General features: G+C 55.7%; 1 protein-coding gene across 1 annotated transcript in view; it reads left to right on the forward strand.

Annotated features, from left to right (window-relative positions):
- GNAI2 (G protein subunit alpha i2) overlaps window positions 1-24,557 on the forward strand; it is a 60,443-nt gene that overhangs the window by 20,371 nt on the left and 15,515 nt on the right. Inside the window, exons 2-4 of the mRNA XM_064518572.1 lie at window positions 17,364-17,406; window positions 19,695-19,836; window positions 20,631-20,791. Of these exons, the coding sequence (XP_064374642.1) occupies window positions 17,364-17,406; window positions 19,695-19,836; window positions 20,631-20,791 (346 nt within the window). The remainder of the gene's footprint in view (window positions 1-17,363; window positions 17,407-19,694; window positions 19,837-20,630; window positions 20,792-24,557) is intronic.

Below are 24,557 nucleotides of genomic sequence, written 5' to 3' on the forward strand. Positions count from 1 at the left end.
CGGCCTCTGGGAATGTTTGCAGGGGGCTGGAGCGGATGTGTCGGAGCAAGCGGCTCTTTGCTGGCTCCAGGCTTGGGGCCCCAGGAGTTCCTGGCCGTGTGGGGTGTGCTGCTAGCGGGGTGCAGACGGGGAGCTCGGGAAGGTAGCAGCTTCCTGAAGCCCCATCAGGTGTCATGGTGGGAGCCTGCGGTTGGGCTTTGCATCTGGCTTTGAGCAGGACGTCTCACCTTGGTGCTGGTCCCCATGGGGAAGCAGGTTGGTCTGCTACCGTTTTGGCAGTGGTGCGGGCTGGGGGTCTGAGCTTCTGGGCATAAGGAGCTCTGCAGCGCCCTGAGCCTTGATCTGCTCTGCATGCAGCTGCACATCGACTGTGCGTGTGGCAAAGCCATAGGAGCCTCGGAGAAAAGGGAGAGCTACCACTGGGAGGATGAACGCAGATCTCAAGATAAACATCAGCTCTAAAAGTGCTTGCTCTCCCCCCTGGAACTGGCATGACGTTTGCCCCGTGCCTTCCCGGCTGAGACCTGTGTCTTCCTCATCCACGTCCTCTCGTGTCTTTGCTGTGCCCCAGCCTCCAGCCAGCCCCTCTGCCTGGTGGGATCGGCCGAGCAGCTCTGCCCCTTGCCTCCCTCCTTGGCCGCGATGCTTTTACCAGCTGTGCCCATCGTGCGGGGCAGCTGGCTGCAAAGAGGCAGGCGCCGGAGGTGGCCGGCTGCCCTAAACCTCCCCATGTTTCAGCACGCATGCAACGAAGGCTGCTGCAGTGGGGAGCAGTTTGGCAAGCAGTTGGCTGGGTCCTGGAGCCTGCGCATGACTTGGGCCTTTATCTCCACCGTGCCTTTAGTTAGCAGATAAGCCCGTCTTATCAGCCCATTATGCTCCTGTGCCCTATGGAGGTTAAATACTGATTCCCGTTTCTCCCAGCCATTTCAGGTCTCCAGCTCGCAGGTCCTCTGCCTTAGCTGGAAGAGTGCGGTAGGGATGGGGTCTGCAGACCTACAGGCTCAGCAGCTTTTTTTCGATCCAGCTGTCTGGGCAATAGCCTCCCTAACGCCTCTCTCTAGCTCAGCATGTCATTCCAGCTGCCCTGCAGCATTATCTAGCCCAAGAGACTGGAGCCATGTGAGGTCCATGCTGCCTTTGCTCACAGCCAAGCCTCGGTTTGGGGGAGGAGAGACAGTACTTTGCTCCGGGGGCTAGGTTGGTACTGTGGATTGGTGCATCACCTCCCGCCAGGTGAGTTCTGGGCAGAAAACTAACCACAAATGCTGTCATCAGCTTGGCCCAGTCGCAAAGACAAATGCTCCTCCTTAGCCTACTGCTGGCAGAGCAAGTGTTAAGCAGGAGTTATAACAGCTCAGCTGATGGGTGGCCCCACTTGAAGGCTCCAAAAATAGCCAATTGTCGGTTAACCTTGCCCAAAGGTTATGCCAGAGTCTGCAGCAGCCGGGGATCTGTTGCAGGCTCAACTGGGCACCTGCAGTGGAGTGGTCCTGCCTTGGCCTTGGGCAGGAGGTGCCCATGCTGCAGAGATGTTGCAGCATCCAGCGGCACATCAGGACCCTAATCTCTCAGATGAGGCAGGGATCGAAGCAAGCATGTTAATGTGGGACCGAAGTGCAGTGTTCTGCGCTTCTCTGTGGCTGGAGGGTAGCTGCAAGAGCAACGTGGCAGTCAAGGTGGGTCCGCCATGGGGTGCATTGGAGCCATGGCCTGTAGCAAATGTCCCCATACTCATAGCCTGGCCTGCTGAGGGAAGCACCTGCCCCATAGCCATGTGGCAGAGGGGTGAGTGGCCATGTTGCCCTGATGGATCACATAGCCCTCTGTAGCTGGGTCTTTGGTGAGGCAGGGGCTGAGCCTGGTCCGCTGCCCACTGTCTACGTGGGTGCAGGCCTCGGAGCTAGCACTGGCATGACGTTGCTCAGCATTTCCTCACTGCTAGGTAAACAGCCTCGCATCTGGCTGCTGGGAGCTGGGGATGGATTTGTGGTGGCACTAATCTATTTTGCGTCCTCTGTGCTCTTCTGCAAGATCTTTTCGTCATCCTCTGTGCCACAGTCCCGCTGTCCCTGTCAGCCTGGGGATATCGCTGTAGGAAGAAGAGTACAGCTTTCCAGGCAATTACCAGCAGTCTGCTCATTAGACAAATGAGGTGATTTGAGAGGGAAATCAAAGTGGGAGACTAATTGCAGACTGTGGCACAGCTTTCCTTCTGGGGGTTATCGCACAGGCCCTGATGGTCTGCTGTTGAAAGCAGCATTGCTGGAGCAGGTGAGGAGCTGACAGCAGGGGCCTGGCCCTGCTGAGCTAGTGCAAAAATAACCTCTGTTCCTTGTGGTCCAAATGCTCAGTGTTTAGAGCTGGATAGGAGACAAGGCGGGGAGGGAGAGCGCTGCAGTCTGCTTGAATTTGTCCAGCTTTTTATCTTGCTGTTGTTGTGGCTGCATCAAGGATGTTTGGTGGTGTTCCCCCTCATCCAAGCCTTGCACGTCGGGGTTTCAGCCTGCTTGCAACTGCTGAGGGCAGGCCAGCCCCAAGCTGGCACTGGTCTGGGGCTCTGTAGTGTAGTCCAGGGCTCTGCACTCTTCCCTGGGCTGGGGCTGAGTCCGGACTGGGTCTCCACGCTGTACCTGCTGCCAGTGTCTGGCTGGCCTTCCTCAGAGCTCATTCTGCTGAGCCGAAGCAAAACTTAGTCTCTGGGAAGAGCTTTTGCTATCAAGGAGCACAAAGGAGTGATCTGCGGTCTGCCCCGGGACTCCTCCATCTGCCGGTACTTTGGCCCGCGGCTGTGGTCTTGCAGCTGCCAAGGTGTTAGCTGTAGCCCGTCATGCATCTGGGTGAGGGAAAACCATCACTTGCTTCCCTCTCCTTTGAAGACAGATGCTTAACTTGACTAATCAGGCTGGGATTATGCTGTCAGGATTAATGAGGTACTAAAGTGCTTCTGTTAAATAAGGATTAAAAAAGAAAAAATACCTTGCCTGCAGCCAACATGACTTAATGTGTAGCTTTGAAAGCCGTTTCAAGACAAGGCTGTGAGTCTGCTTTCCCCAAGCAGGCTTTGAACAATATGGGGCGCTCGATGCGGACCGGCTGGACTCGCTGTGTGCATGGCAGGCTCAACATGGTTGTATTTGGGCATGTGGTTCCTCTTGCTGCCAGATGTCCCAGTCTTGTCCTGTCAATGGTCAGTGTTGACGAGAAAGTAGGTTGAAATCTTTGTGCGTGGAGGCACAGCTGTTATTGCATGAGCTATGGGGGAAATGCAAACCTTGGTCCCAGAAGCTCCTACAATTTGGAAACCAGAGTCCAAAGAGACGAATGGAGCCCTGGAGTTGGCTCATTTTGGGAAGAGCTGGCTCAATGTGGAACAAGCTTCTGGGGGGGAATGAGCTGAGTCTGGACTTGGAAGTCCCTTGAGAAATGGGAGAAAAATCCTGTTAAATGGTGAGGACAATCGTAGGGGAGCGATCTTATGGGATGAGAGGTGGGGTGGCCTCAGCTTGTGCTTCCTTTGGAACAGTGGTCTTTGCTCATGGGCCCTGGGGCAGTGAAGGCAATGGGAACGAGTGAGCCCCACGCCTGCCTAGCGGTGAGACTTCTTTAAGCTGTTTTCTCAGCCGGGGTGCCAGTGAGGAGTCCAGAGTTGGGGACCAGTTATGTGTCCTGTTGATTGAGCCCTGTATGGCGATGGGTAGAAGAGGCCAAAGACATGCATTGATGAGAGCAGCCTGATTTTATAGTCACCATCACCATAATTACCGCTGTCCACTGCAATGATAAGCAGATGTTTCTGTTTTTACAACTGCTGGGAGCGATCACCTTGAGCTGTTTGGATATCAGTCCTGTGGAAACAGCCTGCTGCAGGAATATCGAGCGCCTGCTTGGAGCGTTGGAGTCTGATGTACGCTCCTGCCTGGCTGGCGTCTGGCTAGCGAGACCGCTGTGTGTCTGTGAGTGCCTCTCACACAGGAAGCTTTTGGAGGCTGAGAGCATCTTGTCCCTTGCCTGTTGCATGATTTGAGTGCTGGCCTCTAACAAATGAGTGGACATTAAACTGCAGTGTGGTTTTTGCATACAGTGGAATATGGGCGCCTTCCCTTCTCACCTTCAGCCAGGGTTAGGTGCAAGTCCAGAGGCAGGGAGGGGAAAAATGCTGAGGCCGGTTTCTCTGCTTGTGCCCAGCGCGGAGTCCACAGAGCCAGGCAGGGCCATGCCTCAGGAGTATTCAAGACATGAGGTCTGCAGCACCCTGGCTCTTCCCCAGCACGCATGCTCAGAGCCCCTCAACCTCATATACTTCTGTTTCCCCAAGTGTGGATGGTGAAGTTGTGTTGGCCTACTGCTGCATCCAGGTGCGAAGGGCTGGCTCTCCTCTGCTCTCTGGAGGAGCGATGGTCTCCAGCTGGGGCTGGCGCTTGAGCTGCCTCCCCTCCCTCCCCAGCCTGCCTCAGTTTGCCGGTGCCTGAGCTGGCTTGTGGAGCTTGCGGTCCCTGAGAGCCAGCGCCAACGGGGCTTTCTCAAGACCTTTCTGTGTGCAAGGGCTAGTTGCATAGTCTAGGGTTTCTTGGGCTTTTTTGATTTGGGTTGAATGCTCTGTCTATGGTTGAGCTTTGTACTGAGTGCAGCTTGGTTTGTGGCCCTTAGCAGCCAGCTGTATTCCTGAAAGCAGCATACCCTGATTTACGAAGGGTTATTTTTTGCACAGCTCTGGTTCCCTGCAGAAAGCCTTTTCTGAAGGAGACAGCCTTTAAAACCTGGGGGAGGCTGTGAGTGGAAAGAAAGAAATCTGATCTGCATTTCCAAACCAAATGCAATTTTATTTCCTTCGGGTCAAGCCTGTAAGATTCCAGCCAAATAGTATATTTTGGGCAAAATGAAAAACACGTGTCATCCAAGGAGTCCCGTAATAGAAGAAAGATGCTACAGATGTTTACTGGGTCCTGCTGGAGGGCCTGCAGAGCGTTAGCGTACATCATATGGCCTCCTGCCTGGTGCAAGGGGGAGACCAGCAGGCAGATCCGAAGGCACAGCCCTGTAGCTATTCTGAAGGCAAAGGTACTAAACAGAGGTGCTCCAACAATCACGTAGGAACCTGTGTTTGTGTGGCTATGCTTGGAAGAGGTCATGGGAGCAGGGTGGCTCACTGGCAACACGCTGCCTGGTACCGGATGCTGGTGAACGTGGGGATCACAGGGGGGAGTGGGGACTCTGGCGAGGGTGGCCTTGCTAGGTGGATGTGGGGCTGTCTGCAGTGAGTGAAACTGCTGGAATACCTGGGTCAGCACCCGTCTCTGGGACTTGTGGTGGAGGAGAAGGAGAAAGGGCTGGGATGGCTCGGGTTTCATGGCGAGTCTGTAGGCCCAGCGAGACCAAAGGGAGGTTTAAGCACAGAGAAAGTGAAGAACCAACGGGAAGAGTTTATTACATTGAGTTGGAACCAGAGGCAGTCACGAGGGACCGCAGGGAGGAAATAAATCGTTCCCCAGGGTCCTTTCCCCAGCAGAGGTTTTAATGCCTGAAGCTTTGAGCTGTGCCTGGGAAGAAAAGGCTAAAGACCCGGCTGGTAATTTTAAACGAAGCATTTCAGTGGTAGCTTGGGACTGGGCACTCAAGAGCTCCGTTATGCCTAAGCATCTTGTTCAAGGCAGGTAACTTTCCTACTCGGTGAGTTAACAGCAAAGCTTCCTCAGGAACAGCGGGAGGTAGGATTGCTGTCATGTATCGCCCCATGAGTTGGCAGTCGTTTTGCCTACAAGGCAGTACAAACCTGGCTCTCTAATTGCCAGCTTTATAAACCTGGGCTTGCCTTTCTGCTGCAGACAGGGTGGGAATACTGGACCCCTCCAGGGCACGGCTCTGCTCTGGGTGCACAAGGCTCCTTGGCGCTGGGATGTGGGCAGGATGGAGACATGGAGGCAGCCTCTACGCTGGTACTGCATAGATCTGTGCATCTCCCGAAGCATCAGATGCTGTGGGAAGAGCGGCACGTGGGCGATCCTTGCCAGAGCAGAGGGGGATGTTCAGAGGGTTTGAGCTTACCCATAAGAACAGCTGCGTTGAACTCCTGGCGTGACGACTTGCTGCACGGGAATGGGCTGCCTTGTGCCCCAGGTAAATGAGAGCTGTTGCTCAACTCGCAGTATTGAAAGGCTCTGCAAAGGCTGTGTTTCAGTAAGAAAGGCCAAAGAGATCTGGGTGCCACGTCAGGGCATGAGCACCAGGGAGTGAGATAATGTGGGCACCAAAACGGGAGTTGCTGGCTGGGAATGAGAAGCCATCCTGCCAGCTCTTATGAAGGCCAGGGGATGTGACCCTTGCTGCTGGCACAAGTCCTTGGGGGACAGCAGAGTCGTCTCTTGGTCCATGCTTGACAGTGCAGCAAGCTCAGCTCTCCCACAAGCTGCCATTAGACTTGAAAGCTAGGAAGGAAGGAGGCAGAAGAGACTTTGTGTTCAAGGCGTTTGGTCCTGGAAACGGGCTGTAGGGCAAATCTTGATGTCTGTTTTCCAGGGGCAGCAGGAAAGGCAGCAGGATTGTGTCCAAAGGATGAATGCTGAACCACTGAATTTTGCTTTCCGGCCCAAATTGGCCTTGGTGGTTTGTTGAGCTCCTTCCCAGCCAGTATGTGACGTGTGCTGCAGTGCTGAGGATTGCATCTCCAGAGCCAGAAATACACGTCTTCCCTAAGGGGATCTTTCTTTCTGCCCTCTGCCCATTTAATTCAGGTCTGGATTTCTTTCTGGCCCTCCTGGAGAAGGAGGGAAGGTAGGAACAAGTTTCCATGCCCTGGTGTCAGGAAGGTAGAGCTCCTTCCAATGAGTCTGTGGGACCTGGCACAGCTGATGTCTTCTATGAAGATGGGAGCTGACTTTTTCCTTTGCTGGTGCTTGGAGCTGGAAGCATAGTTGTGCCCTTGCAAGAGTGGAGCCGCTGTGGGAAGGGGCAAGCAGCAATGGAGTCTCCCGTGATCGATTGTGCTCTGTGGCCCTTCCAGCATCGTAGCAAATGGGAGAGATGCTAACTTGCGGGAGGGACAGGTCTTTGGCGCTTAAAACTGCTGTGCGGAGGGTTTTTCCTGGAGCACAAAGGGGAAAAAAAACCTGTACGGAGCAACACACGTTCATTTGGCAAACTCAAGCAAATGACTCTCACAGGGGAAGCCACTAAACAGGACAGGACCCTGCAGGGGAAGTTTGCAAGGGAAATGGCCTGTCCCTGCAATTTGCTTAGAGTGCCGCCTTGCAGGTACAGGGCTGGCGGCTGCATCCCTGAGGCTCAGCCCAAGTGGGAAATGTGGAGATGAAAGTCCAGCACAAGTTGTTCCTCTTACAGGCTTCCCTTTTGGAAATGCCATCACGCAGGAGGAAACGCCTTGTGCATCTGTGTGCTTAGGGGAGAAAGATCAGACAGAGCATGAATCTGGGGCCGAGCGCCTGGTGTCCTGTCCTGGAAACAGTCGTAAGAAGGGTTTTAAATTGTCACGTGCCTCAGTTTCCCTGTCAGGGCATACAGCTGCTGCTGGAGTTTGGCTATAGTTAAGGCATACAGTCCCTGAACACTAAGCCCTTGGGAGGGTTGTAAGGAGAGGCTTTACCAGAAACTGTATGGTAATATTTAATGAAAAAACTGAAGGGATAAACTGACTCCTTCCCCCTGCCTTGCCCCAGTCCTGTGTCAGCTCTGAGCAGGAATTGCTGGCATGGACCACAAATGCCGGCCCAGCAATCCTGGATATGCATGCAGCAGGAATCTGTGGCTAATGAGATTCCACCCACCCCAGTGCCGTACAGACATTGGTTTCTGCACTCCTTAATATTTGAATTTGGGCTCATGCTTTGGTAGTGCAAAACTGCTGCTCAGACATTCTTTAGTGATTTTCTCTTTTGTTCCGCTGGCTGATGAATTTGATGGAGAGCTGCCCTGGGCTGCAGCGGCTGGTCACAAGGCAGCTGTGGGAGCAGGGCTCCAAGCTGGGGATTTTAAGGCAGTTCGGGAGAGGTGATGCTGCTCAGCTGTGAGGTTTTGTGGCTCAACCTTGGGGCACCAGGAGGAGGAGAAGAGCAAGCTTGGCCGGGGGGAGCTCTATAGTTTAACTGTTTCCACTCCCCATCAGCTCAGTGAGCTTTCTAGGAGTAATGTAGAACATGCACCAATGCATCCTGGACCAGCTCGGCTTGGTTTTGTGCTTTGATTTCATAAATCCACTCCACACACCTGTTGTAAGGGCTGAATGTGTCAACAGGAGTGATCGGCCACCCGCTTGGGACTGAAGCTTTCAAGGCTGGGCAGTGAGGGTGTGCTGTACCACCTTGGGTCTGCATGGGCATCCCAAAGCATTGCCCCACTGTGTTGCAGGCATCCCAAGGATGCCCACGTGAGGCTGGTTTCTTACAGGTGCTGGAAAGCCTCAGCCGGTCGAGGTGGTCTGTGCTGAGTACTGCCTGGTAGCTCTACCCGCTCTTTGCTCCAGCTTTTCTGCTCTCTAGTTCTGACCTGGGATGCTCTGAAATGTTAGTTGTTGTCGTCTTTGCTTTCTTGGCTCGATAACTGGCTGAGATGCTTGAAATGACCCATCACTGAGATTGGCAATGGCCTAGGCAGGGCGGGAGCCTTGCGTGGTCCTGAATGCCTCTCACTACACAACTGGCTGGCACAATCCTGTCTTCCCGGAGGGACTCTCCTGTTGTGCTGGGAGCCCTGTAGCTCCATGGCCACGCTCCAGACCAGAGCAGAACCTTTTTATTCTAGTCAGATGCTGCCTTTGGTTTCTGGGGAAACTGCCAAAGCTAAACACGAGTTTGGTCTTACACTGAGCAGGGTATTGCCGTGGCTCGGTTTGGGCTTTTTGAGGTGTTTCAGAGCTATGTGACTCCTTGAGAAACCCACCCATGGCTGCTCGATAGGTATTGCCCAGCAAAGAGGCGGTCCTATGATGCAGGGCTTTGCCTGGGGCCCAGTGAGGATGAGGTGCACTCTGAGGGGTGCAGCAGGTCACAGCTGATAGACTCTGCCACTTGCCTGGCCTCTCGTGCAGGAGCTGTGTTGGTTATGGTGGCTGTTGTTGTTAACTCATCTTGGGGTTGAGCAAAGATTCTCTTAGTGGCATATAGTGGAAACTATGCTGTGGCTGGAGCAAAGAAGTCAGCTGTAGTGATAAATGTAGACATATAGAGTCTTTATAGTCTTAATATAGTCCTAACCTCAACAGACTCTAAATACTGGGTTTGACAGAGACTGGCTCCTCTCCCTTTGGTGACAGAAAGAGGTAAAAACAGGAGCTGCGGCTGGGAAGAATTTCCTTGGCGAGCTGAGGCCTCGCGGGGCTCATTGCATCTCTGTGTTGTTTGCTTTGGGTCTAGCTTTGTGGCCAAGGTGGGCCTGGGTCTCTTAAACCCCAACTAACTTACCCAGCTTCAGTATTTCCTATCCTTTGGATGAGCAAATGGTGACTTATTTGGGAACACCAGCAATCTATGGATGGCTGCCCATACAAGAAGCCTAGCTCTTTAAAATATTAGAGGCCAAAGCGAACTGCAGGAGAGGCAACCTGTAATCTGCCAGATTCATCTTGGCTTTGCACCACTCACGAGCTTTTGCTGTCTTTGCAGGCAAGATGTCTCTTCATGCCTCCTTTCCAAAGTAGCTGTAGGCTGAGCGATGCCCTTGGTGGTTTCTATGGGTTGGGAGTCCATAAGAGGCTCACGAGCATTGCTCAGGTCGAGTTTGCGTGCCTGTCCTGCAGGCATCAGCACAAGGCGTTTGCTTGCTCCTTTCCCTGGTCCTCTAACCCCCGTTTCCTGCCATTGCCTTGGTGGCTCTCCGCTGCCTCGTTCCCTGCTGGTGTTTCGCAGCTGAAATGACGGGCTCTGTTTTTGCAGGTTAATTTTAGCATAATCTTCATTTTTGAACTCCTCTGTAATCTCTCTTCCCCCTCTGTGGCCTGAGATGGAGCAGCCCTGCCATTAGCTGCTTGGGGCCCTCTTTAAGGGCAGCTCTGAGCTTGGCTTAAACATGGGGTGTGAACCTGGCAGGGCTAACGCAGCACTGGGGCCTATCATTTGGCGCGGCTTGGGACGCAGCCGTCTGCAGCGCGGTGTGTGGGAGCGGGCAGCGAAGCTGCAGACGGTGGTGCCTCCGGGCTGGCGACACTCGCTTGGCGCGCTCGGCTCCGAGGGGGCCAGGCATGAGCAGTGCCGTCTCCCCGGGGGGCTCGGATGGGCACAGCCAGACCTTTGAGCATCCTCTGCTGGGCTTTGAGTCATCAACACTGCCCACAGAGACCTTACGGGCCCAGGGCTGCATTTGAAGCGTGGCTTCCCAAGCAGACTCCTGCCTGGCTCCAGGCTTTTCACTGCCGCAACGGATCCGTGCCAGCGGATTCTCGTGGCTGGAGCCGCTGAGAACCCAGCCTGACACCAGGGCCTCACCGTGGAGTGCCGCTGCTCTCCTGGGGCCCAGGAGAAGGCTCGCTGCCCTCTCCGTGTCTCTGCAGCTGGGTGAGCTGAGCGTTGCACCCACTTCCTGTGTGACAGTGCTCTCTCCCAAGTGCTGCTGCCAGAGGCTGGAGCAGCCTTGCGAGAGCAGTGAGCACCTGTGCTGCGTGGCATCGCTAAACCCTCGGTCCTGGCTTTTGGGAGGCAAAGGCAGCAGTGGAAGGACCCCTCAGAGTGGGGAAACTGAGTCCTGGGGCAGAAGAGGAGGTGCGCAAACTTCCTTGCAGTTAGGGCTTTGTTCAGGGGGACCTGAGGTTTTGAATCAGGGTGCGAGTCCACCCTTGTTCTGCATTTTAGTGTCCCCCCAAGAAAACCTCCAGCCTCCATTTTGGTGCACTGCAGAACTGCGTGCCAGGGCCTTCTGGGATGCCAGCTGCTCCTCCACTTTGTGCCTTGGTGTCACAAAGGCCTCGGACAAGCTTTGCCCCCAGCCCTTTCTCCCCAGATCCCAATGGCCAGAGCACCTGTGGGACCCAGCAAGGCCACTTCTTCCCTGCACGCAGCAAGCACGGATTCAGCACAACGGCAATGCCAAAGGAGCATGGAGTTGAGGGGCTGGGCTTGGTGCTGTGCCCGTCTCTGCTCTGCTTTCTGCTGAGCATTTGGTCGACAATGGGCTGGCAGAGCTAGACTGGCCTGCGTTGCTGAGGGCTTCGATTCGGGTTTCGGCTCTGGGCTGGGGGTCAAGAGCTCCTGCCCTGATGGGCATTTGGCACTGAGGCAGGAGCCCCGCTGGTCCCCAGGCGAAGATGGCTCATTGCACTGTGGGTCTGGTTGCACCCCACTCATTCCAGGGGCCGTGGGGGTTTGCTCAGCCCAGGGCAGCGACTGTCCCAGTCTATGGGCAGCACAGACAGCAAGCTCAGAGAATCTCCTTGCTTTTGGTCACAGCCCATCCCTGAAGCCTCCATGTTACGGGTGGAGGCCATGCTCGACAGCCCCTCGCACAGGGCTTTCCTCTCTTGTTGCCCCCTTCCTCGGGGCTCACACTGCAATTCTCAAAGCAGAAAGCAAACGAATGAGGTTTTAAGGCAATTATCCGCAGCACTTCTTGCCTGGAGAGGGGACACTCTGTCCCTCCCAGTTCCCCTTTAAGCTTCCCTTTTTTGCAGCCAGGATGGCTTAACCCTTTCTGCTCTTCCAGCTCAGGGAGGGAGAAATCCCCGGGGAGTGAGGGCTGTGTGTTGCCTGGCCCAGGGATGATGTCCAAATGCTTCCTGCAGCCAAGGCTTTCCCTGCTGCAGCCGAGGGAGATCTGTGTGGTGCTGCAGTCCCTATGGGGAAAGGAGTGATGCAGGGTGGTGAACATTTCTTTTGAGAAAGGAAGGCCTTAGTCCAAGTTACTGGGCATGGAGATCTGTCACAACTGTGAAGCTGTGGCATCCCGGATTTGGGCCTGGCAGCTCCTGTTCGAAGATGGCCAGCCCATAAGGAGCCTGTCCTGGAGGAAAGACTATGGGCTTTGGTCTCCTCTTGTGCCCAAGCAGAGAACGTCCCCAGGCCGTGGCAGTCATCTGGGCAGGGGACACATGAGTCCCCCTGCTGCAAAATGCACCACCAGACTTGTGGCTGCCTTTAGTGTCCCCTCTTGAAGTCCTGAGCTCTGGGTCTTGTTTCTTCCCTCTGTCAGCTGAGGGAGTCTTTTGATGCCAAGGTGCTGGCATGGGAAGGGGGCAGAAAGGGCCGGGTGTCAGTGTGGGTCCTGTGTGCCGCATGGGATGCATGGGGCCAGAGCGCTTGCACCGCGATGGGGCTGAGCTGGGGGCAGATGGTCCAGAGCTCCCTGCGGTAGCAGGGCTGCCTGGGAGGCGAAGGCGCGTGGCCAAAGCAGAAGAGCTGTGCTTCCCTCCCCAACGCGCTCCACAGCAGCAGGTGGCTGTGGTTTGACCTGCGGGAGTTATGCCGCTCGTGTTTTGGCATGCAAGGAGCCTGCTCCCGCCTTGCTGGCTTGGGAAGGGCAGTTGGGATGTTTGTGCGGGGAGAGCTCCCTCCTTGCTCCCTCAAGGCAGCGTGCAGTGTCGATGCTGGAGCTGGGGGTCGCCGAGCCCAGATGGATGTGCTGCCGCAGATCTGCTTGGAGCTGCTCAGAAAAGGGCTGGCCAGGGCTGCTGGGACCTCTCTGCAGGGGTAAAAGTTTCAGTCCTCATCTGTTCGGATGCTAACAATACCCACTGCCTTTCCCTGCAGTTGGTACCCTGTGGGGCTGGCAGCCCCCTCTGCAAGCTGTCTTGGTTTCTGGATTGCCCAGACTGGAAGTACTGGGGATCTCTGCTTGCAAATGTGGCTTCTGGGATTTGGGGGTCAGCCAAGCTGGAGAAAGAGCCCAATTCTGTGCCTAGGCACGGCTGCAGGCAGGCCAGGCTCATGAGAGAGAGTCATTAGAGCGACGGCCGCCACAGTGCTGCATCTGCTCTAGCGAAGGGGCGTCTACCCTTGTGGGCTCGAACATTTTTCAAGTGCTTGTCATTTAAAAAGAAAACTGTGGGTGGCTTATACCATAGGGAGCAATTAAAGCCATTTGAAGGAGGTGGCAGTCCTGTTCCTGAATTTCCCAGTACGCTCTGCTTCAGACTCCCTTGTGCTGGTGCGTGCAGTCTCCTGCCTGTGGCTGATGGCGTGAGCACCTCTGCATCCTTGTGGCTGCTAGCTCGAGTGCTGGGCATGGCATGGCGCGGCTTGTGTTTGCTCTCCCTGTGGCATCTGCAGGTGCTTCTCATGCCCCGCAAAGAATTCCTGCTGCAGGTTTGGTCCAGGGAGCCAGATCCTGTGCTGTCGGTGCCAGCTGCAGGGGAGTGTGGGGATCTTGGCGTGCCAGGGGAGAATAAAGGAGTGCCTGTTGCTAAGCCCTAATGAAATAGGATAAGCTGGATTCAAGGGCTTATTTGTCTAGTTGCTGGCTCCAGCTGAGGGAGCTGCAAGCCATGCAAAGGGGGCTGAGCCCTTTCCCCTGTGCGGTGATGCATTTCAGGCAAGCTGTATCCATTATTGCAACACAGGTGGAAGCCCCTGATAGCTGATGCTGCTTCCCCAAATCTCTCTTCCATCACTCATCACTGCTCCTCAAAGCTGCTGTCAGACTCACGTGCCAGTCACTGGGCAGATGGATATGGGCGAGGGCTGGAGGCCTCTCCCCTGGCAGAGGGGCCACAGTGTCTAGAGTAAGAGACTTACGCCATGGCCCTGAGCAGAGCTGCGGTCACAGTGCCATTGTCTCTAGGAATTTGGCCTGGTGGCTGCTGCTGGTAGCAGATGTTTGGGCACTGAGAGGCCAAGTTTAGTCCATATATTGTTTAGAAGCCGGCTCTGCCAATTAAGAGATTGACCTAATTATACATCCTGCTTTATCCATCGCAAATCCAGCTGTCCCAGGCCAACACAGCCAGAATTGAGTCAGCCCCATAGTCGAGCTCTTCTTTTTGGCAAGAAGCAGCTGCCTAACTGCATCTAGCCCCGGAGAGACTGCAGCCCTTGCAGCGGTGATGCAGTGGGTCTGAGTGGTTCTGCTCTTGCTTGTGGGCTCTCTGGCATTGGGGTTGACAGGTTAGAAAGCACTGGAATCGGGTATGTTGTGGCTAAGCTTGGCCTCTGCTTGAGGCCTGAGTTGCTGGTCGATAGACGGGGCTCAGCTCTCCTGTTGCTCCCCAGGCAGGGGCAGTTCTGGCTCCTGCAGCCCTTCGGCCGCTGCGTGTGGGAATGCTAATCCCCAGCAGCCAGTTCAGGCTGAAACCAGGGCTGGGAGTTGTTACAGCTGTAGTACTTTGAGGCCAAGCAGCCCTGGCCGTGGGGAAAACTGTTAGCCATTGACTCATGTCTGCGAGCATGGGGCACAGGCTGGTGGAAGGGCTTTGCTTCCTGGGCCCATAACAGATGCTGTGCACCACACATCCCTCCCGGTCCTGTGCTGCCGCGTTCCCGTAGGGACGGCTCGCCACGCATGCTTTCCTGCTCCCCCTCTCCCAGGGACGTTCTCCATCCAGTGGCGTAGTCCCGCACAACGGTGCAAGGCACGGTGCTGCTTGCCGTGCTGCAGCAAGCCATCAGTGTGGGAAGAGCTGGTTTTAAAGCAGCTCTTCTGTTTTCCAGATGTGAGGATGGGCGCATGGGGAGCACACTCTGCTTCTCTGCCGCTCGCTGACCTGTGCGGCGACATGAGAGCTGTTTCCTTTGATCGCTGGCGGGCTGCGTGCCCCAGTCACCCTCAGTCTGGGCTCGGCTGGCTTGCATTAAAAGGCTGCTCTGCTTTCTCAAAGGAAACTTCCTGGCTTACAGCCCTGCTTGGGATGGAGCAGGTATCCCGTTACCCCTCCTCTCAGGAGCTATTGCAAGATCATCCGAAAGCTTGCTCTTTCCTGTGCATTTCTTTGCTCTAATGTTCCTTGCTGGTCACACAGGAACTTGGAAAGCCTTGTCCTAGCCCTGGCAGGGGAAGGCAGGCTGGCTCTGCTCTGTCCTGCTCAAGCAGAGGCCCAGGGCTGGCGGCAGGGGAGCTGGGAATAGGTTACTGCCGTGCAGGCACCCGTGCTGAGCTGGCGTCAGTCTATAGCATCTGCTCCAGGCTGGCTGGCAGATGCTGAAATGACACCTCTTTTCAGGCAGGAGCAAATGGTTTTGTGTAAAAAATATTGCCACTCTGCTGGTTGAACTGTTCTCAAATGTGTAGCTAGCCCTGATCATCTTGAGATGGCCTTCTTTTGGTCTCTCTCCCCCCGAGTTTTGGCACCAGCTGCGGGCAGGGCCAGTGCCCAGCAGAGATGCTGCTTGTCCAGCCAAGGCATGCACTATTTCAGAGGGCTTCCCCACCCTATTCTCTCACCTGCTGTTTTGGGAAGCCTGTGGGCTTTTGCCTTTCAGACCCAGGCACAGACCAGGATTAAAAACAAAGTTGTTGCTCTGAGCAAGGGAAACCCCTTGTAAAGCAAGCTGTGGCTTTGCCTTGGTGACAACAGAGAGTTTCTGTGCCAGCTGTTGTGCTTGCTGTCTCTGGAGGGTCCCCCAGCCGTCTTGCCATGAGCGATGGTGATGTAGTTGGCTTGAGCTGATGGAGATGCATGCTTCTGGAAATAAAACACTGTGAGCAGCTGGAGAAGAGAGAAGACCTGTCTGGATTTCCTCCCTGTGCTAGGGAAGTAGGAACAGCGAATGGAAATGCATCCCAGCTCCATGCCCTGGGCTCCTGTGGCTTCTCCTATGAGCAGAGCCATGATTGCAAGCAATTTCCATACATCAGAAGAAAGCCCATCATGTGTCAGGCTTTCCAGGAAGAAGCTGGTCCCCAGTGAAACTGTGCCTTGTCTTTGGAGACTAACTTCATTAGTAACTGTTAGGCTTTTCCCCATTTCTCCCCCCGTGCCCAGGCAGAGGGCCAGCGGAGTGCCTGTGAGAGCATCTGCTGACCCTTGTCCTTTGGCAGGAGCTGAGAGCGGGCACCTCACTGGGAGGAGAGACAGTCGCTTGCTGGGAAGGGTCTGGAGCGGTGGGAGCTCACTGCTGGCCCTGGCCAGCTGGCTCGATCTGCCAAGATGACACCACCACCAGAGCAGCATCTGCACAACCCCGTCAACTCATTAAAAATCCATTCGGCCAGCGCCAGGCCTGCTCCTCCATGCTGCTGGGCACCTTGGCTCTCACCGCCTGCAGCCACCTTCTCTGCAGGCACTCCCTGGGGACCCACAGGACACCTTAGTTTGGCTGACACTGGATAATCCCCCTTCCACCTCTTCTGGCTGGATTATGGAGGCAAGGGCTTGCTAGGTATGCATGCATGCATGCCCCAGGTAGATGCTGACCAGAAGGACTTGGCCTCATTTGTTGCAGGTTTCTATAATGAGGGTGCCTGGCTATCTTAGCCTGGAGCTGGCTTGGGTGGTGGCAGCGTGCTGCTCACTATGGCTGGGTGGGAGAGGGTACTCATCCTTGCCCAGGGCTCAGAGGTCACCTTGGCTTTACCCTGAGGCAGCACTTACCGAGCTGGAAGCTCTTGTGCAACGGGTGAAGTTCCCTGTGTCTGATGGGTGTGCAGCCGCTGGGCTCGGGCATGGCTGTTTGTACAAGCTGCAAACGCCTGGGAGCCACGATGGCTCCCCGCGCTCCTGCCAGCCGGTGTTAACTGCAGTGGCTCTGAAAGCTCCATGGTCTAACAAGCCCTTTCCAGCCCTTTTCTGGCACTGAGAGGACGAAGGCCAGGTGGTGACAGGGCATGGAGAGGGTTTGGCCCATTTTTCACGTTGCCTGGCCATGAGGAGAGTTTCCTCTAATAGGAAACAGCAATGTGGTGAATTAGACCCAAGTGTTTCGGGGGTTAGTTGTGAGATAGCTGACAGCGAGCTAGTGAGGCACCGTGTGCTGCCCTCCCCTTTGTGCCTCGAGTTTCGCGGGGTAGCCCGAGGCATTTGCACAGCCTGGCACGAGCCTCTCCAGTCCATCGCTTGGCCGTCACCATCCAGCCCCCACCTTGGGCGCCAGCATAGCACCAGCTTTTGTGGCCAAGCTGAGTAAGATCCTGGGCTCACCCGCAGCCAGGAGTGGTGGCACACACAGCTCTTGGTGCCCTGGGTTTCCTCTCTCCCACTGAAGCCCTGTGGTGCTGGCTGCCCTCTGAGCGGTCCGATGGGCATTTGGACTGGGAGCATTTAGCTCTTGCGTGGCAGCTTGAAGATCATCCTGGCGTTTTCTGTTGCTGCCAAGCAGCGCCCGTCCACCCTGCTGAGATTCAGCAAGGAGGGTGGTGGTGTCTCGGCACTTAACCAGGCAGGGGTGTGTGTGTGTGTCTGTGTGTCTGTGTCTGTGGAGGGTCTGGCTGGGGGCACACGGGGGTAGCCCTGGCTTGAAGCTGCAGCTCACGGCTTGCCTCTCGTTTCTCTGCAGGTGCCGGTGAGTCCGGGAAGAGCACCATTGTCAAACAGATGAAGTAAGTAACCGCAGGCTCTCCTGCCCCTTTGCCCCCCTACAAGTTCTCTGGAAGGACACCCAGGTGTGACAGGAAAGCTGGGCAGGTTGCCATCCTGTAGAGATACGATGGAGAGCGCCCGCAGGAAAAGGCTGGTGCTGCAGGCATGGCTTCGGAAGCATGTCCACAGCAGAGCTGGAGGTGCCACGTGCTTTCCTAATCTCTTTGTTCAGGACCTGGGTGCAGCACAGTGGAGCTAGTGGGCAGGCAGGCAGAGCATTGAGCTGCCGGGGCACCCCACCCCACCCCACCGGCTTGTTCAGCCACATGAGAGGTGGCTGCATCCCCCAAAATCATTCCTGGAGAGGGCTGGCCACCTTGGGGCTGAGCTTGTGGAGGTCAAGGTTGCAGCTACTTGGGTACTGGGGCAGAGGCAGGCTTGCATCGCCCTCCTGGGCTAATGCAGTCTGGCAGCTCTTGGATTTTTGCTAAGCTTCTGCTAGAGATCCCTTGGAGAAGGGGTGAGTATTTCCAAACACTTGGTGGTACATTGCAGTTACCCATGGCCAGACAGTGTCCATGGCAGGGCCATCTTTTGGCAGAGCTGCTGTCATCCCTTCCCAGGGCAGCCACCCCTCAGCAGCTGTTCCAGGTCTCCTTGTGGCCTGCAGAGTCAAATCCCTGGGACAACATTGCCATTAGCAAACGAGGTGGCCGAGCTCTCCCCCTAGAGAGGGTGGAGCACTCCCTTTGGTGTGCTCCACGTCCCATTGACAACGGAGACGCTCTTCCCCTACAGCTTCAGGCAGCAGATGGCCAGAACACCTCTCGGTATGGCCGCTTTGCGAGCAGTGACTCCCTGCGCACGCTGTAGCAGCCTGCCGTGGAGGAGCTGAGGGGACTGTCCCATCTTGGCTGTCTCTGACCGCCGCTGTTTGCGAGCTCCAAACCCCACAGTCAGGGATGAGGAGAGGCTGGAGGTGACCGGAAAACTCCGAATCTGTGTTACTTTTGTGTGAAATGTCCCTAAGTAGCCTCGCTGCCTAATTATAGATGCTGTATTAACACAGGCTGGGAGAAGTATCCAGCCCTCAACTGCTTGGGCAAACAGGCCTTTCCAGGCAGCCTAGGGCAAACTGCTGTTTAATTGCAAGCCAATGAAATATTCAGACGCGGAAGGTGACCTCAGAGGCTCAGATGCCTGTGGTTACGTCAGCCACGGAGAGCTGCTGTGAAAGCAAATACCTAGTGCTCCGAGACGGAGCAGGAGGAACAGGCCAGCTGGGGGCTGGACTTGGCCACCTGGCGTGGGAGCATTGGTCCAGCTTTCCAGGGGCATTTGAACTCCCTGCTCTCAAGGCTAATCTGACCCAGGTCACCTCGATGAACCCTTCAGAGTGTTTTTATGTGTTGCTGACTCCCTGCTCTTACTTGACCCTGGGTTGCCTGGACCCTGCTGTGCCAGCACAGTGAGTGGGGCTGGGACAGCCCGGAGAGGCCCGCATGCCTTCTGCTAGCTCCAAGCCTATAGCTATGCTTTCCAAGCCCTTCAAGTCCCACGTGCCCTTCTGCTCTGGCTTGAGCAGGCCCAGCTGATGGTCACAGACTGGTTTCCATCCATCTGTCCCTGGCACCTCTGGAGCTGCAGGATCACTGCCCTATCCCTCTGGCTACAGCTGAGGAGGTAGCAGCTGAGGATATGCCAATGTCTAGCACAGCATCTTCCTCCTCGCAACAGAGGTGCTGAGCTGCTGGGCAGTGTTACTACTCCTCAGCCTTTTTTGGTCCCTGGCCTGACCCAGGTGCACCTGTATCAAGTTGTTGGAGCAGAGCATGCAGGTACAGGCTGGTTCTTATTGCTGCATATCCCTGGTCAGGAGGTGTGTGCAGACTGGAGGACAGACCAAGATCACCGCCTTTTTCTACCAAGGTTTACAGGATCTTGCTGCTCTGTTATTAACCTTCCCTAAAGCAAATCCCTGTAATGGGAAGGACTCAGAGCCATAGTCTTAGGCAGTGAAGGGCCACACAGGCCCCTGAAATAGTGTCTAGCTCCTGTATTAGTGTGACACTGAGCAGATCTGTGCCCTCCTGGCCACTCCCTGCCATGATGCCCACAGCCAGTGTCACTCCCCGAGCTGGCAGCAGCTGGGTGAGGATGCCCAGCCTTGGGGAAGTTGCTGGCTGCTGCATGCCACCAAGCAGAGCGTGGGCCTCTAGCAACATTGCTGCCAGCAAGGGGAGGAGCTGAAGGGGCCGAAGTGCCCTGCAGACCATTGACCTTGCCTGTGTCTGTCCCCTGCCCCCAGGATTATCCATGAAGACGGCTACTCGGAAGAGGAGTGCCGGCAGTACAAAGCTGTGGTCTACAGCAACACCATTCAGTCCATCATGGCCATCATCAAGGCCATGGGGAACCTGCAAATCGACTTCGGAGACTCCTCCAGAGCGGTGAGTGCCTCTGCACGCTCCACCTCGCTCGCTGGGTCCCAACTCCAGCATTCGGGGCGCTTCCACTGTCACCCAGCACCATCTCAGGCTGTGCCCCTGGCTTGTGGGGGTGGGGGGTGAAAGCAGACGCACGCAAAGCTGGGGCAGGGCGAAGGGCAGCCCTGCCTGAGCAGATGCTGCAAGGCCCCGCACGTTGCTGTGCATGGAGGTTTGCAGCGGCCGGAGGCAGGCGTGCCAGCCCCAGGCAAGGCTCGGAGAGGGGCCGGGTCCCCTCTTTCTCTGCTTGCCTCCAGGCTGTCTGCAGCTGGCTGCCCACCCCATCCCTGTATGCCCAGCTGGGGCCAGGCACGAGGTAAGGAGGGAGGAGAGTGATGGGTCCTGGGTTTTGACAGGTGATCTTTGCCATGCCTGCAATTTCCACTACTGGGAATGGAGCAAATCTCTGGGTTTTGTGCTCCCCTAAAGTACAGTGTGCTTCAGGGCAGGTTTGAAATGCCTTGTTCTGCTTGTGATTCTTCCTGGCATTAGGAGCTGCATGTTGAGACTAGAAGGGAAAGTTATTTGTGAACAGAAAACTCCATGCTCTGTTCAGACAAGGCCGAAGAAAATGGTTTTGGTAGCATGGAGAGGAGCAGGGCTTTGGTTTTGGAAAGCCTTTCCCTATGAGTGTTTGTGACAGGTGACTCCAAAGAGGGTAGAGGAGTTCCTGGATGTACCCCATGGGCATCCTTTGGCTCTTTGAAGGCTGCAGAGAGTGGCGGTGCTGATGCTTGTGCCCTGCTTTTTCCCTGCAGGATGATGCTCGCCAGTTGTTCGCACTCTCCTGCACAGCGGAGGAACAGGGGATCATGCCAGAGGACCTTGCCAATGTGATCCGGAGGCTGTGGGCTGACAACGGAGTCCAGGCCTGCTTTAACCGCTCCCGAGAATACCAGCTGAATGACTCTGCTGCCTAGTGAGTACCTCCCCTCCTCTGTCCTAGCCAGGGCCATGCCAAGCATCAGCGTATTTCCCCACAGTTGTGGAGCTGGATGTTTTCACTCAGGGATCTGCGTGGGGCTGCGAGAGGCAAGTTACGCTCTGGGAGATGGTAGTTGTGTTGCCTTCTTTGTCCTTCCCTGGCCAAATGATGCTGGAGTTGGAAGGATGCAGGCCTGCGACCGTCCCGTCCGAGTGGGAGCCCAGTGGCGTGCCGCACTGTGTGCAAAGGGCTTGCGCTATCTTTGTCACCGCGGGGGAGGCCACAGTTGCCTGCAGGTGCCTGTGGTCTCTGTGCTTTGTCAAACCCATGGACAGACCACCAAAGGCTTCCTGGTGAACTTGCCAGAAAGGAATCTCATTTTTTTTTATGCCTTTGGCTCACTTCTGTGGCTCCATGCTAAAAACAGAGCTCTCCTTGGATTCACTAGTCCTTCACAACACGGCCAGGGAACTGCTATACTGACTAGTAAACCACAGAGCAGTTGCACTTCCCCTAAAGTGCCTGAACTGAGGTGGATCTGTGTCCAGGGCCTGTTTCCTGGGCACAGTACCAACTGTCTTATACCTCTTTGCCCAAGCTGTGCATGCTCATGCCTAGGGTTTGTAGGGAAATCAGGCTGCAGCTCCTTCCCCCACAGCCTTGTGTGCCTGGGGCTTTGGCTCAGAGCAGGCTTTGATGGCCAAAGGGGAAAGGACAAATGGTTTTTGCCTCGTGGTGAGATCTACTGGTTGGAAAAGAGCTGTGGTGTCCAAATAGCTTTTAGTGAACAGTAGCAAAAAATACCCTAACCTATTGCTGCTGCTGTTTTCTGTTCCCATTTCTAGCTGAGCAGAGCCCAATGGGAGCGAGCCCTGTGGCCCTATACATGAGCAGTGTCTTTCCCCTTCCCAAGGCAGGAAGATCACTTCTTTTGGTGAATTTACCTCTCTGAACTGTTCATTGCTTCCTCTCTGGGAGGCTGAAGTAGGGTTAAAGCGGGTGATTGAAAGGGGGTTCCTGCCTGCTGGTGTGAGCTGCGGTTGCCCCTACCGCTTTGATCACAGTCAGCCTGCCCTGCTGCTCCCACAAAGGGCTCTAGCCTGCCTGCAGCTTTCCAGCCTGCATCTGTCCTGGCGCCTCTGGGCACGGTGCCTTTGGCAGTGCTTCCAGCTGACTCTTCTCTTTCCAGTCCCGGCACTGCTTTGCCTTCCCACAGAGAGGATCTCTCCAGTGCGCATGGGACCAACTGAAAAAGCCCCATTCTTCCTCCTTTTGCAGTCCTGCTCTCTTGGCAGCAAAGCCAGCTCCCGAGCCTGCTCTGGGACAGAGCTTGCAGACTGATCTGGTTAGGAGCCTTAGCCAAACCATGCTGACTGATCCTGTGCTTTCTGCCCCAGCGCAGAGGCGAAGGAAACTGTTTCGGGTGTGCCCCGGTTGGTGCTGGCTGACCCCCCAGGGTGGCACCTTCTCCAGTGTGCCCGTTGGATGATGTGAACGTGCCCCAGCCTGTATCTGAGATTCAGGCCGTTTTGGCCACCCTCCCGCAGATTCCCTGTCTCTGGGGCAGTGTGTTACCGTGGAGCAGGGCATTTTAGACCGGCTTTTCCCAGGGCTTTCTGCCCCAGTGGCTGCTCTCAGTGCTGCTGCCTTCCCTGCAGGCTGCTGGTGACCAGCTGCAAGGACAGGCAGAAAGTGCAGCAGCAGGGACGTGCGTCAGTGCCTTGAGCCTCCCTTTCTCACCCGCAGCTCATTTGTTGAATGAGTTTAGGACAGGCTTGTTGGCAAGGTAACCCAGAGAGAGGTAAACACCCTGCGTGCTTGCCTTTGTATAAATCTCTCCTGACCTGCTTCCTTCCCCTCCCGCTTCCGTTGAGTGGGAAGGGAGGAGATGGGACATTGTTCACGAGCTGCTCTTGGGCCCTGCCACCTTCCTGCATAGAGCCTCGCTCCAGGGGGACGCAGTCCCGGAGCACCGCAGTCCTGTGGCAGGCTGGAGGAGGGGGCCGGGGTCTCTGTCCTGTCCCCACCGCTCCGCGTGCTCTTGTGCAGAATGGTGTGGCATCCCGGACACCGGTCGGGGAGTGGTGGCATCCGGGTTGGATTTGGTTTGTTTTTGGTTTGGGGAAATGACCTTGCCTGGGTTGGACAGCAGAATGGGGCGTGGGGGAGAGGTGCACGGCGGTGACGCATGCGAGGCCAGCGCGAGCCAAGCGGGTGCTGCGACTTCCCTTTCGTTGCTTGGGCTGAGCCAGAACAGAACTGGGAAGGCGGATGTTTCAAAAGCTGTTTCCTCTTCCCGTGGGGTGCTGTGGCCCAGAGGACGGCACCGGCGGACGGGATTGGGGGATCGCAAGCCTGCTGCAGCTCCGTGCACTCTGCCCTTTCCCAGGGCAACTCTTCCCAGGCCCCATGCAGCTGGGGCTGAGTCTTACGGACCCTTGGGACCCTGATTGCTGCCCCTGTGTGAGAGGACCCAAAGGTCCTGCCTGTCCCCGTTTTCATACTCATGCTTCATGCTTAGGCCACTGGTTGTTGCTGCAAATGATGCAGCTGCTGCCAGATGTGCATAGGGGTGGCCAGCCCATTCAGCTGCTCTGGGATGCAGCATGGTTTAGAAAGCAAAGCAGCCCCTCGGCAAAGCCATGCAGCAAGAGTGTCTTCCAGAACCGGCAAGCGGCCACGTCCTCGCCTTTCTAGGGAAAACATCCTGCAGCGCTTTCCTTTGGGACCTTAATTCTCTTCTTCTGTTTCCTCCCTTATCCACTGCAACTCAGCCCTGCCTCAAAAGGATTTTGATGTAAAGAGGGAATGAAAATGGGAGGGGACTTTGTCTCTGAAGTCCCAATAAATGTTTTTAGATGAACCTGAATTTGGGGTTAGCAAGGGCCATTAAAAGTCAGAGCTGCCATTACCTTTGTGCAGGAAGGAGACGCTGCGCTTTGAGAGATCCTGCTGCTCCAGCCGCGTCTTTGAGTGTGAAACAAGATCCCGGCCGCAGGGGAGTGTTTCAGTGTGCTTTGTAGTGAACCCAAGGGTGCCCTGTAGGATCCAGCTTGTGGGGACAAGTTCTGCGCATGGCTTGTGTGCAGCAGCTCCTTCGTTTGCACAGCAGGTTTTGGTTTTCATGCAGTGAAAGTAAGAGGGGAACAGCAGGTAGCTTCAGCTCCTCGTAGAGCAGAGCCACGGTTATGTAGATGCCTGCTGCAGCTGTTGTGGTGGCTTTGGGAAAGAGAAGACTGGGGGGGGGGGGGGGGGGGGCATCAGAGCCTCCTGAGCCACCCTTGCTTATCCATGGGAGCCAGGCAAATGATTGGTGGTGACTTGCTAAGTTACCGCCCATCAGTGGAGCTTCAGTAGCTGAACATACTTTTACCTTTCTCTCCTCACACTCAGCCTGTGACCGCCACAGCCTTCCTCTCCTGGTACGACCTGCAAGGTTTGGGGCTTGGGCTGGCGTGTGCCAAGGACTAGTCATGCCCCATTGCCTGAGTCATGGTAAATTATCAAATGTGGCAGAAGAGTTGCGTTTGCACATCTGAGCTTCTTGCTGTGTGCCAGAAGACAGCGTTCCCCTTCATTGCTGAAAGGTTGAGGAAAGGAGTTTTATTTTTAAGTTAACATCTGTGATCTCCATCTGCAACTAAAGGAACCTTGGGGCACTGAGGAGGTTTTGGGGAGGCAGCTGGATGCCAGTCCCTATGGATTTATGCGCCTCATTCCCCCAGAGCTCTGTTGTGCTGTGGGCCTGGTGGAGGAAGTG

Source organism: Dromaius novaehollandiae, chromosome 12 (assembly GCF_036370855.1).
Source record: "Dromaius novaehollandiae isolate bDroNov1 chromosome 12, bDroNov1.hap1, whole genome shotgun sequence".
NCBI classification, from domain to species: Eukaryota; Metazoa; Chordata; class Aves; order Casuariiformes; family Dromaiidae; genus Dromaius; species Dromaius novaehollandiae.